Source organism: Primulina tabacum, chromosome 17 (genome assembly GCF_025594145.1).
Source record: "Primulina tabacum isolate GXHZ01 chromosome 17, ASM2559414v2, whole genome shotgun sequence".
NCBI lineage: Eukaryota > Viridiplantae > Streptophyta > Magnoliopsida > Lamiales > Gesneriaceae > Primulina > Primulina tabacum.
In genome coordinates this window covers 31,095,326-31,109,351 of record NC_134566.1, presented here as the reverse complement: position 1 = coordinate 31,109,351, position 14,026 = coordinate 31,095,326, and the positions used below count along the sequence as shown (strand labels likewise).

The window sequence follows — 14,026 nt, the reverse complement described above, 5'->3', positions numbered from 1 at the left end:
GCATATAATAAATATTACGTATTGCGAAGAGGTGCTCCATGGACGAAATTATTTTGTTTGATATTTCTCGAGTCATTTACTAATTTTAATATTTTATGAAATTTAATATATATGATATATTAAACTCTTATTTTCGAGTAATAAATTGAATAATGATCATGTTTAAATATTTCGAGTCGAACTTGAACTTAAGCTACAATTTAAATCAGATTCGACCAAAAATATTTAACAACTCGAATTTAAGGCATCTCACTTTTTTTCACGATAAATATTATGAATATCTCCTATAAAGTTTGTTTGTGTGACAAATTTTGTGTAAAAAATATATGTATTTTATTAAGATGTGATATTTATAAATTAAAAATTAGATAATATATACTAAAATAGTTTTAAGTTTGAGATAAACTAGAGATAAGTTTGAGAAAAAATCAGAAAAAAATAAATAGATTAATGAAAATTATTAATACACATATACCGGTAAAATTAACTAACAAAGATGACAAAAATTTGTGTGAGACAGTCTCACGGGTCGTATTTTGTGAGACAGATATCTTATTTGGGTCATCCATGAAAAAATATTACTTTTTATACTAAGAGTATTACTTTTTATTGTGAATATCGGTAGAGTTGACACATCTCACAGATAAAAATTTGTGAGACCGTCTCATAAGAGATATACTCAACAAAGATTACGTGTCATATCAATAAATACAAGTTATGAATATGAAATCTTATCTTTAATAATAAAGTATAGAATAAAATTAAAATTTGTAAAAGAAAATGGTTTGCTAAGTGAACAACCGAGGGGTTCCGAAGTGTTACTCACCTGCCTAATTCCGTTGATGAGTCCCTATGTTTTTGTCAACTCTTCTGAATGAGAAATACCGAAGCAACCCTCTGATTCGCCATATATCGAGATCTCCTTTGTCAACTCGCTAGTTCACTATCTCAACATCGAAATCTTGCGATCCTCCTTCGAATACGCTCGCGTGAAAATGGAGAGAGGGGCTTGGTTCGCCGTCGTTTTGCTCCTGCTGTGCGCCGTGGTCACGGTGAGGTCCGATGCGTCAGATCACAAGTACAAACTCCGAGATCCGGTGCCGCTCTATGCTAATAAAGTCGGGCCATTTCATAATCCTAGGTGAAACCCCTTATTTCTGATTGATTAGTTATCTTTTCGGCATCCTTGTGGGTTATTTGTATTGGGTTTGTGCGATCTGTTATTGGTCTTCTTTTCGGGGATTTGATCACCGTTTTGCTCTGGGGTTGGGAAATTGGCGTTAATTTGTATCGATTGAGTTTTTGGGGTTTGTTAGGTTGGAGTGGAGTAGGATCTTGTTGTTGGTGACTGACATTGTTGGATTTAGATTGTTTATTAAGTTGGACCGACTTCTTTTGTTAAGGAAGGTATTCTTCTGATTTTTCATTGATGGATTATTTTGCCCCGTCAATTTTCCGTTGATTGCATTTGCATGAGAATATGCTTACGGTTTGTGCATTTGTATTGAGTTGCGGAATCTGCTGCAAGATTTGATTTTGTAGGCTTCCTAATGGATTTTATTTTTTGTTCTTTTGGATTTGGTTTCTATTTCACTGCATTGCCGTGGGATCGAGATCAATTCCTGGATTGATCATAAAGAGGCCTTCTCTTTATTCATCAGTTATCACTGTTCCTGAAGTTTAATAACTTCGTGGGCGCAGAAAATAGACGAGTTCTATGGAATCTCTTAAACAGGAGGTAGCTATGAAAATGAAAATGAGTTTTGAATGATTACATTGTCATTTATTTGTTAGGAAAAGCCAATATTGTATTTAAAGCATACACTGTCTCCAATCAAAATATAGGTGAAAACACTTTGGAAGCTATGATTTGTGCAGTGCTCCAATACATGATCATTATTCTTCATTTTGTCAACGTTCTGACTTCTGAGTGGAGTTTGATTGGGAAAATATGTAAATATAAAAACTATTTTATTATTATGATGCATCAGTGACTGATATATTTGTTTCTTGTGCCAGTGAAACATACCGCTACTTTGATCTTCCTTTCTGTTCCCCAGGTTTGCTTCTTATCATTTAATTTCTTTGTTTTCTTTAATTATGATTTGCAAAGATTAACTGGTTGGAAATGTTTTTATGAACTAATATCTTGTTTTTGGTGGAATCTCCTTGGTAGGTGACGTGCAAGAGAAGAAAGAAGCCCTGGGGGAAGTTTTGAATGGCGATCGACTTGTCAGTGCCCCATATAAGCTAGATTTTTTGCAAGATAGAGACTCTGAAGTTGTTTGCAAACAGAAGTTAACTAAGGACGAAGTTTCGAAATTCAGAAGTGCGATATCAAAAGACTACTATTTCCAAATGTACTATGATGACTTACCCCTCTGGGGTTTCTTGGGGAAAGTTGATAAAGAAGGAAAATCTGATCCCAGCGACTTCAAATATCATCTATTCAAGCATCTTCATTTTGAAATATTCTACAATAAGGATCGTGTGATTGAAATAAATGCACGAGCTGACCCTAATGCCCTTGTAGATGTAACTGAGGATAAGGAAGTTGATGTTGAGTTCATGTACTCTGTAAAATGGAAGGAAACAGACACTCCTTTTGAGAAGAGAATGGAAAAGTATTCACAGTCTTCTTCACAGCCTCGTCACTTGGAAATACATTGGTTCTCAATAATCAATTCGTGTGTGACAGTTCTTCTTCTGACTGGTTTTCTCGCTACTATTCTCATGCGAGTTCTTAAGAATGATTTTGTCAAGTGAGCACATTCTAGTTATCAAATTCTCGGAGTTAGAATATTTTTCGTGTTGAATGTTGTTTTTATTATTCTATCCTTGTAAAGGTATGCTCATGATGAGGAGGCAGTTGATGACCAAGAGGAAACAGGTTGGAAGTACATACATGGTGATGTATTCAGGTATCCCAAGTACAAATCTTTGTTCGCTGCATGCGTTGGTTCTGGCAGCCAGCTGTTTACTCTGTAAGTATATCAATTAGGTGCATTCTTCTCTCATACTTAAGGATCAGTTTCAGATTGTTTATCACAAAATGTTGAAATCTTGTGTTTGTTTATATTCTCCGCAGCACTGTGTTCATTTTCATACTTGCATTGGTTGGTGTATTTTATCCTTACAATCGTGGAGCTCTATTCACTGCTTTGGTTGTCATTTATGCACTTACATCAGGGATCGCTGGCTATACGGCTGCCTCTTTCTATGGCCAACTGGAAGGGAAAAACTGGGTATGTAAGGGTTTCCGTGTCCTTTTGAAATTGACTTTGATTCAGCTATACGATCAGTTTAATGACATTAGCACAGATTAAAATCTAACTGAAATATGTGTAGTAGTAAATATATGTAACCGATTAAATATTAGAAGAAGAAACTTTATCTTTTAATTTCAAGGATTTATTGTTATTATTGCATGCCTTACAATGTTGATTTGTTAGTCACATATTAGATGTTACTGTTTAGGCGTCCAGTAAGGATTTGCATCAATATTGACTCATTGTGACTTAGTTGATCCATTCAACCTTCAGTCTACTTAACTGAATAAGGGATACACAGTTGCAAACTTACCTAAAACAAGGTATAGTTGCTAAACTTGTCAATGGGAATTGCTGGGCCTATGATTGACATGTTTCTGAACGTGACGTGTTCAAGCCTAGGTCACTAGGCCCTGTAGTTTGTGCTGAGTGAACTTGTTCAGCCTTACAAACTGGGCAGACCAGAAATTGTTCTTTTTTGCAATACTGAGCACAAAAGTAAACTTAGTCTTTCGTGACTAAACTTAGAATTTCATGACGGAATGATCAAACTAGATGCTAGTTACTTTATTGGGATATACAGCTTCATTTTTTTGTGTGTGGTTTTTTTAATCTTTATTATGTTGACCCAATTTGACTAGAACATGGGGTAGCTTGTTTGACTAAAGAACCTATTTATTTGTATAATGATTATTTAAAAATCTACTGGTGCTAGGGTGAGGTATTGGTGGGGGTGTGGGATAGATGAGAGTGTGATTTGCTTGGATTCTGGATGTAGATCTGCATGGTAGAGCTGCTTTAATATTTTTCTCTCCTCCTATGAAAATTCATTCCGGTCATTTAGAGTCCATTTTGTTGGCCATCACTGCGATTTTGCCTGCTAGACTCTATTAGTGTCAAGCGAACTACAGATTAATTAAGATTGTTAATGCCTGCAAGTTGTTTTGGGTTGATGTTAGTTTTGTTTAATGGGCAAATGCCTCTTTGATTTGTTTACAATTAAATTAAACAAAGAAAATGGAGAAAGACTGTGATGTTATAGACTTCAAAAGATGTTGGTCTGATGCCTCCTCTTTCAACCTATAGGTTCGGAATCTTTTGTTGACTGGAAGTCTATTTTGCGGACCACTATTTCTTGCATTCTGCTTCCTTAATACTGTTGCAATTGCTTACAGTGCCACAGCGGCACTGCCATTTGGTACCATTGTTGTCATCTTTCTTATATGGGCTCTTGTGACATCACCATTGTTAGTCTTGGGAGGGATTGCTGGAAAGAATAGCAAGGCCGAATTCCAAGCTCCGTGTCGCACCACAAAATATCCCAGAGAGATACCATCTCTACCCTGGTATCGTGGGACTCTGCCTCAGATGGCTATGGCTGGATTCTTGCCTTTCAGTGCCATATACATTGAACTCTATTACATATTTGCCAGTATATGGGGCCATAGGATTTACACCATCTATAGTATTTTATTTATAGTCTTCATCATCCTTTTGATCGTTACAGCCTTTATCACTGTGGCATTGACTTATTTCCAGCTCGCTGCTGAGGACCATGAATGGTGGTGGAGGTATAACATGCTTTCTTTGTTTTCAGGTTTTTTGTTATATTTATTACTGGGATTTGTTATCCTTTATGCTTATACGCATCAATTGCTAAAGTCAGATCTAATCAGCCACAGCTAAATAGTGCTCGTTGATATGTAAATCATGTTAGTTCTCTAGAATAGCGCATCAGTTTAGATGTGACCGTGTGATCAAAGTTCAAACTACTTTTTTAGGTTTATCCATATGAACCCTATTTTTATACTATTAAGAAGATTTAAATGCTTCACTATTCATTACTAACTCGATACATGGGGATACCCTAAACTCGTCTTGATACCACCGATAATATGAAATGTGAGGAAACCCTGTATCATGTTTTGTGAATCTCATTTATCATTCATTTTTCTCATCCACGTGATTGAACGAATATTTTAGGGTTGATTTTGGTGGTTTCTCCGTATTATTAGGTCTCGTCATTGTATAAGGATTTCTACTCGATTAACCTGAATTATTATTTTATATCAACCTACTTGTGCGTGAATTATTCATGAGATTACCTCGTGAGAGCCTCATCTAAATTATCTTACCTTATTTTCTTACCTATCGAGAAACTTACTGATTTGATTGATGGGATAATTTTGCAGGTCCTTTCTGTGTGGTGGATCTACTGGGCTGTTCATATATGGATACTGCTTGTATTACTTTTATGCACGTTCAGACATGTCTGGCTTTATGCAAACTTCATTTTTCTTTGGGTACATGGCTTGTGTTTGCTACGGCTTCTTCCTTATGCTGGGGACAGTCGGATTCCGTGCAGCACTGTTTTTTGTCAGACACATTTACCGCTCGATCAAATGCGAGTAGCTGTAAGTTGAGTCATTGGACCGTGTCGTTCTACGTAATGTTTGATAACTATTGTAAGTCAATTTACAATGAACGAGTAATTTTGAGGACTATGGGCCTTCTCAAATGGGAGATTGTAGTGCCGTCTTACAGAGTCACTCTTCAAAGGTTACTTATCTCTGTTAGTTGTCATAAACATACAGAAAATTAATATTTAACACATAAGTATAACTTGAATAAATAGAGACCAAATTTAAATTATGCACAAGTATTGTGTACGAATACTTGTGCAATGCTTCATGACAAAAATTAACTAAAAAAATATGTGATTGTTTACACCAAAATAATACTAGTGAAAATGATAAAATCAAATTCTTTGATATTCCAAAGAATTATAATGCATCAAAATAAACCAAAATTAAAATTAGATACATAAACCAAATTTGTTTAAAAACAACATAAGAACACTCTTCGATCAACATTTTACGTCTGTGATGTTCTTCACGTGTTTTCAACACCAATCAGTAACACGACATAAACGTGAGTCGATCACTTAAATTCTTCAGCACTAATATTATCTCCAACTCTGAACGTCGTATACGTTCAAAGAAAAACTACAGCAGCTGCGTAAAAATCTCCTCCAAGTCGTCTCTTCTTCTCTCAAGAGACCTAATTATCTTCTCTTAATAAGAAAATCTTAAAAAATAGAAACAAGAGTTTATTAAGAATAAGACTTTGTTCAATTCTAAGATATTATATCTTAGAGATTAATGCAAAAAACAAATCACAGTAGATAAATACTAATATTAGATTAGGTCAACTAAATCTAAGAGTAAATCTTATTATTAGATCAAGTCAAATTAGTCTATAAATACAAAACTTTTATTTTTTTATTTTAAATAAAAGACAAATATTAATTAAGAATCTTTTCTTTCATTTTGCAATACCCAGATTTGCTACCACTGGAACGCGTTTCTTTGAACCTAATGCCGCTTTCACTGCCTTATTCCAAGATAGAAATCTGATGGTCTTTGAAAGGTCTGTGTTTGAGATTTGTCAGAGCCCAACTAGCAGGGATTTAAGGCTTGCCGTTTATCTTGTTGGGTTGGCTTGATTTGTGCTCGGACTTCTGGTTTTTGATAAATTTACCTTATCTCATATATGAGCTGAGTATATATATATAAGCTCTATTCGAGCTTGCAGCTTGAGCCCTTTGATAAGCGAACCCCAAGTTCAAGTTCAAGTTCACGAGCTGCACATCGAAAGGCTCAAGCTGAGCTCATTAAGTGGCTATTCAAGTTCACGAGCTGCACATCAACTTAAGAACTAAAGCCTGAAGTTAAACTTGTTATAATTAGAGCTCGCTGAAATTCATGTGCTAGGTTGTTCATCTACATTCCCGCTGGTTTTCATATCATGTTGATCCATGATAATTTGTTGAAAAAGTAAATTTATTTGTCTACATAGAAAAGTTTTTCAATAATCAAATTATTATTATATAAATTTTCTTACTAAAATGAAATCAATCATTCCATAGTTGATCCCGAATTATGATATTTGTACTACAATGAAATCAAACATTCCATAATCGATTTTGTTCCTATCGGCTATCTTTGCGGAGGATCAAATGTGGACGACAGAAAACTGAAACATAAACGACATGACGCTAGACAAATATCTACTTCACATGTAAAAACAAAAGGCTTCAAAATTTGAAATCTTCATTTAATGCTTATTGGCAATCAAGATTCCATGGTGGACCAAAGTGCACAGCACCTTACAAAGGAATGTTCTTGTCCAAGGAAACCATAAGCACATAAATGTCCAGAACTTTTGAAACCACAATCCCATTAGCTTAAAACAAACTTCAAACAGCGATTCTTGCAAATAGAAAATTTTTAGTTCCCAAGATCGATGCCATGCCACGACAACAAAACAATACAAAACAAAACAATTTTTAACATTCTAATCCAAATTTAATATATTGTATGGCTAGAAATTTTGAAATTCAACATCCATCACAACAAGATTACCATTTACTTGCACTGATTTATTTTGTAGGATCATCAAAGAACTATTCCTTGGATTAAGACAAACCTGATCCACAAGCAACAGCGTCAAGAAAGACATTAAATTCATCACGAGTACAAAAATCATAAAACCAAGTCAACCCCATAAACTGCTGCACTGGATCTCTCTCCTATTAAAACAACTATAATTAAACAAGAACGTACCTGATGTACACTAACCATTGCCTAATACACAACACATAAACATGGACATCTAGAACCATCCTCCAATTAAAACAGCTATTGAAGTACATAAACATCTAAAGTTAAAGAACCAGAACAAGTCAACCTGCAAATTTCCTCAAGCCTCTACACCATTCTGCATCAGCTCGGGATTCACCTTTCTTGGCCGCCCCCTTGGTTTTCCAGACTTGGAAAGGCTTGGTGGCCCTGGTGGAAGCTTTGGTTTCTTGGGGGCAGGAGGCGCATTGGGATCTTTTCTTGGGCGGCCCCGTGGTCGAGGAGGAGCAGGGACAGCCCCTTCCGGTAAAGGATCTTTCGGCTTCGAAGGCCTGCCACGACCACGTTTGGGCGGGGCATCAGGACCCGCCTTGATGTAGTTGTTCTTGATCAGTAGAAGCTCCCCATTGTCTTTCATTCTGTTCAGGTGATCCGATAGCAAATTAGCATGCCCAGCTGGCATTTCTCCGTATTTCGACTCCATGAATTTCGTTATAGATGACTTGTTTGCTCCTCCTTGTTGCAGGGCATCCAGTGCTTCCATAATCATCTGAGAAGATGAAAATCAAAATCCCTTATGTTAGCAATATCTCTGAACAATTTTTCACTTCCATAAGTGCAACGACATGATAGTACAATCAGAAAGGTACAAAAGTTGAAATCTTCATGAACACTCAAACTTCATACAAATTAAAGGTCCTTCTTTTCCCTAAAAAGTTGAGCACCATTTTCAAGCCAGGACATAAGATCTAAAATCCATTTCTTTACGAAATATTGAGTAATCATAACCAAGATTCGGGTAGAAGTGCATGCATATGCACATACATTCATAATTACCCCAAGTGCAAATAAAAAAACACTCGAAAACACAAAATGATGGTTCCAAGAACAATCCAAAAAATGGGGTTCTCCAAAAACATGAGAATCGCCAACATTCTTCCCAAAACAAAAGAATCAACAAATTATTCAAGAAAATATTATAAGCAGGAAGAAAAGTATATTTTTTAAAAAATTAAGAAGCAAAAGCGTAAGAGTACGGAACTCGACACTTTCACCTGCGGGTATGAAGGCAGTGACGGTGGTTTGCCGAGCTCCTCGGTTGCCATTGAAGCAAAAGCTTTGAAGTTGGAGAGAAAAAGCAAACAGACGAAAGGGTCAGCTTTACAGTGAAAGAAATCTGTTTGAAAGAACTTGTCGACAAAATTATTACGAGGGTTTTAATACGTGAAATATGAATAAAATAAATAAAGTAGGATAATTATTTTTTTAAAAAAATAATAAAATAAAATAAAGTACGCTTCAAGTAAAAATAGTTTTTTTTAAAAAAAAAAATTTGTGCTGCTTTTGAGAGGCAATGGACGGTTGAGATTTGCGTAAAGGTCGTGATGATCAACTGATGAAATGCGTCGAAATGGTTTCACGAGAATCGATGACATGGACGGGTACAGAGAGAGAGGAGGAGTGGGGGAGGGGGGGGGGGGGGGGGTGGTGGTTTGCTGGAGGGAGGGGAAGAGTATTATATAAAACTTTTTTTTTATCAGAGTATTTCTCGAGAGAAAACATTATTTTTTTTTGTACAAAGCTCCAATAAATTAAGAAATGTGACGTTCATGTATTTAAATATGTGATTTTCTCATTTTAATCCCATTATTAAATTTAGAAAATAAATTGTTCTTAGGAATTTGTAGTTATACACTATAACTAATTTTATTTTTTTTCCTGGATATGATTGTGTGTGTATATTATATATACTAGTGCATCGACGCACGCGTTTCGTGCTTTTATAATATTTTATTTATAATTTATTTAGTTTATATTTAAATGAGGATCAAAATATAATTATAAGAAATAGTGAGGGACTACACTGTAATTTTGATATATAAATTAAAAAATAAATAGAAAAAAAATGGCATCAATGAGAATTGAACATATGACTTAATTTTTAAGAAACAATAACTCTATCCACTAAACTATATATAATTTACATTAAATTTTTAATATTTTATTAATATATATAATTATTAAAACAGACCATGACACCAAAATTAGTTACTCTAAGTATCTCAAACTTAATAAAATAGTACAGATATAAACAAAATTCATTTGCTACTTAAATTTATATTTTTACGAAATAAAATGAAACCAAAACGTACCCATGCAATCATACAAATTTATTTTTCTCCACAATAAAATTAAGAATGGGAACAATACAACCCCAGGAAATAATATTTTTGCGTGGATTTGAATAGTTTCATAGATATTACAGAAGGTGGCATTGAAGATGTCATGCAATCCAATGGAGTGCATTTGTTTCAGAAACGGGAGGCCCTTTAAAGCAAGAGCTCACCTCCCTTGTCGGATCCACTATGCTTCCTGTAAGTACTTTGTTTTACACCAACTTCTACAATAACTCGATGGTGAGGGATGAAAGTTTGAATTGTTTTTTTTTGAAAAAAAATTTGTACCCGTAGGTATTTAGTAGCCCGCATTATGGGGGGTGGAAGATATTGCTCCCAAATTTTAGGAAGCAGAATACTGGAAAAAGCTGCTTGGCCCTGTTTTTGTTTGCCTTAACTCTGATGTTTCAGCCAAGACCAACCCTTCCGTGCTCTGGAACGAGGCCGAGCAGAGGGGGAACACATCTATATCTTCCGTTCATCCGCACTTAAATGTGACTAGCCGATATCGTGACTCACCGGGAGTATTATACAAGATATTCGCGCGAATATCTTGTATAACATGCATCAAGAGTAATACTTTTAATGTAGTATACACCTACGTGGATATGTAGAAAAAAACTTGAAAGTACTTTATGTGTGATATTGTGCGCAGATGTTGAAGGAAGTCGCTCTAGCTGTCCATATATTTTCCTCTTTCGAATGACTTTCTTAAATCCAAACTAAGAGGTGCACAGTTAGTGGCCAACAACTCGTTCATGACAGGTAAATTATCTAATTTCTGTGGAAGATAGTCCTCTCCAAGTGCAATCAGAGAACCAAAATCCAGTTTCGGACCAATTTATTTTTCAAATTTAGAGAGTGTTTATGAATGATCACGTACTTTTAAAGTTGCACACATTGCAAATTCAATGTCCTTGAGCCCGAGACTGTACAACTTACAATATGTCCTCTTCTTTATAAGTATACTAGTTTTGAATTTAAATACATTTCTTTTTTAAAAAAACCTGAATGTATTTTTTGTAGATACATAAATAAGCAATCTGTGCCAGCCGCTGGTGGACTATGAAGTTGGATTGGCACCCGTAGGGTGTCCCGGCTCGTGGCAAACTGAAAGTAAGGTCACATCTCACTTTCCTCCATCCAGATTATGAAAAATTTTCTATAAAAAAGCTATTTTAAAGATAAAAATTCGCCTCCGCGCCTTACAATTACCACAATGATATGCAAGGATAATATTGCACTCGCGAGGCATGGAATCCATAGCACTTAATTACCATTTTTACAGTACCGGCGTTGCAGAAAGTCGACTAGTAGATGGCATGAATACCATTTTTTCACTCAAGAAGTTAACTTGGGGGCCGTTAATAAGAGAGGTTATGTACGATTATATACGTCTAGAAGGACCAACGGCTCGGGATGGCTAGCAGCACAAATTTTTCTAAATTTTTAATTTGTATGCTATAAATAAGCTTCGTATTGTATGGTTTGCATATCGTGATCAAACAAATATATACATGATCGATTAAAACAACATTTGTAGTATCCTCTTTTGGATGAAGGGAGTTTGATGTTTTTTTTAATGACGTGGGAACTGTAGCCTCTACTTTTCGGTGTGCACTTGGTAAATTGCGGACTATGTTAGGTGAGTTTTTAATGAGGTGGGGCCCAAGCGGAATTTAAAAATGTTTTCTCACATATCCCACATCGGGAAATCCTCAAAGTTGGTTCAAGAAATTTGTTATAAATTGAGCCTTCCTTGTTTACTTTTAGTAACCCAAAATCAAAAGCTTTTCAGCTTTGATAAAAAAAGAGAGTGCATAGAAAAAAGAGTGTATTTTTTTCTTGAGTGCGGGAATTCTCTTGTGTGAGTTAGAGAAATTATTTTCTCGGTATACTCGGGGGTTTGGGAGTGTGAGATATTTAGTGTATTGGTGTATACACTTGTTGTAATATTTCTTCCGGTTATAAAAGTTGCAGTGCTCCGTGGACGTAGCCTATTTTAGGTAAACCACGTAAATCGTTGTGTTCTTGTTGATTGATTATTTTATTCCGCAATTTGGGTACTATATTATCTTCGTGGTCGGCATCGCTTCGGGGTAATTTCCCAACAACTGGTATCAGAGCCTTGTTGTGAAAATTCTTAAAAATTCTGAGTATGCTCTGTGGTTGCAGCCTTGTCTGATCTTCCACATCAGAAAAGATTTTTTAGATTTTTTGCTAAGGCTAGAGAAGTGATGGCCGGAGATGATGGATCGGGACCGGGAATCAACAAGTTCGACGGAACAGATTTTTCGTTCTGGCGGTTACAAATAAGAGATTATCTGTACAGTAAGAAGCTGCATCAACCTCTATCAGGAAAGAAACCAGAAAAGATGGAGGATGATGATTGGGAGCTAATTGACCGACAGGTGTTAGGTGTGATACGACTGACCCTAACGAAGAACGTGGCACATAACGTGGCGGAGGCAAAAACAACGGAGGAGATGATGTCCATTTTGTCGGACATGTACGAAAAACCATCGGCAAATAATAAAGTTCATCTCATGAAGAAGTTATTTAACTTGAAGATGAGAGAGGATGCATCGGTGGCTAAACACATCAATGAATTCAACACGATTGTCTCTCAACTGACATCGGTGGACATCAAATTTGATGATGAAATTCGGGCACTTATTCTTCTGGCGTCTTTACCATACATTTGGGAACCGATGCGGGCAGCGGTTAGCAACTCTGTTGGAAAAGGAAAACTACAACTCAATGATGTTAGAGATCAAATCCTTGCTGAAGAAGTTCGCAGGAAAGACTCGGGTGAAGCAACATCATCGAGATCTGCTCTAAATCTTGATAACAGAGGAAGAGGCAGGAATGGTGAAAGGAGTTCAAACCGATGGCGTGGTAGATCCAAATCAAGAAATGGAAAAGACAAAAACATCCTTGAAAAGAATATGAAGTGCTGGAGCTGTGGTGAGAATGGTCACCTGAAAAAGAACTGCAGATCAATGAAAAATAATGCCAATGCTGTCACTGAGGAAGTACATGATGCTCTGCTATTATCCATGGAAAGCCCTGTTGATTCTTGGGATATGGACTCGGGAGCTTCGTTTCATACCACTGGTGATCGCGATGTATTTGATAATTACATCGCTGGCGATTACGGAAAAGTTTTCCTGGCTGATGGAAAACCTTTGGAAATTGTTGGTATGGGTGATGTACGAATGAAGATGTCAAATGGATCTGTCTGGAAAATCAACAAAGTCAGACATGTACCAAAATTGACACGCAATCTGATCTCGGTGGGACAGCTCGATGATGAAGGCCATAATGTGACCTTCGGTGATGGTTCCTGGAAAGTGAACAAAGGAGCCATGATCGTTGCTCGAGGAAAGAAAACTGGAACACTGTATATGACTTCCAGTTGCAGAGACACACTAGCAGCTGTGGATGCTGGAGCCAATTTAAGTCTATGGCATTATAGACTTGGACATATGAGTGAAAATGGAATGAAGATGTTGGTGTCAAAAGGAAAGCTACCAGAATTAAAGACTGTTGAACACCAACTATGTGAAAGTTGTATCTTTGGAAAGCAGAAGAAGGTGAGCTTTTTAAAAGGTGGTAGAGAACCGAAAGCAGCAAAGTTGGAGCTGGTTCATACTGATGTATGGGGACCATCTCCTATGACATCCTTGGAGGCTCGAGATACTATGTCACATTCATTGACGATTCGAGTAGAAAAGTTTGGGTTTATTTTCTGAAAAATAAATATGATGTTTACGAGACCTTTAAAAGGTGGAAAGCCATGGTGGAAAATGAGACCAACTTGAAGGTGAAGTGCTTACGATCTGATAATGGTGGAGAATATGAAGATGATGAGTTCAAGAAATATTGTGCACAGAACGGGATCAAGATGGAGAAAACCATTCCTGGTACACCTCAACAG

General features: G+C 36.3%; 2 protein-coding genes across 2 annotated transcripts; one reads left to right on the top strand and one right to left on the bottom strand.

The window, feature by feature from the left end:
• The first annotated feature begins 854 nt into the window (after nucleotides 1–854).
• Nucleotides 855–5,850, top strand: LOC142530832 (transmembrane 9 superfamily member 3). Its single transcript, XM_075636682.1, has 7 exons — nucleotides 855–1,141; nucleotides 2,020–2,060; nucleotides 2,177–2,762; nucleotides 2,847–2,984; nucleotides 3,089–3,245; nucleotides 4,356–4,840; nucleotides 5,462–5,850. Exons 1-7 carry the CDS (start codon nucleotides 996–998, stop codon nucleotides 5,679–5,681), a joined length of 1,773 nt encoding a protein of 590 aa, XP_075492797.1. The 5' UTR covers nucleotides 855–995; the 3' UTR covers nucleotides 5,682–5,850.
• Nucleotides 5,851–7,777: 1,927 nt separating this feature from the next.
• On the bottom strand, nucleotides 7,778–9,113 carry LOC142531033 (HMG-Y-related protein A-like). The gene is made up of 2 exons (XM_075637020.1): nucleotides 8,965–9,113; nucleotides 7,778–8,459 (listed from the first exon to the last, which is right to left on the bottom strand). The coding sequence occupies exons 1-2, from the start codon at nucleotides 9,013–9,015 to the stop codon at nucleotides 8,031–8,033; spliced, it is 480 nt and encodes a 159-aa protein (XP_075493135.1). The 5' UTR covers nucleotides 9,016–9,113; the 3' UTR covers nucleotides 7,778–8,030.
• Between the last annotated feature and the right edge of the window lie 4,913 nt (nucleotides 9,114–14,026).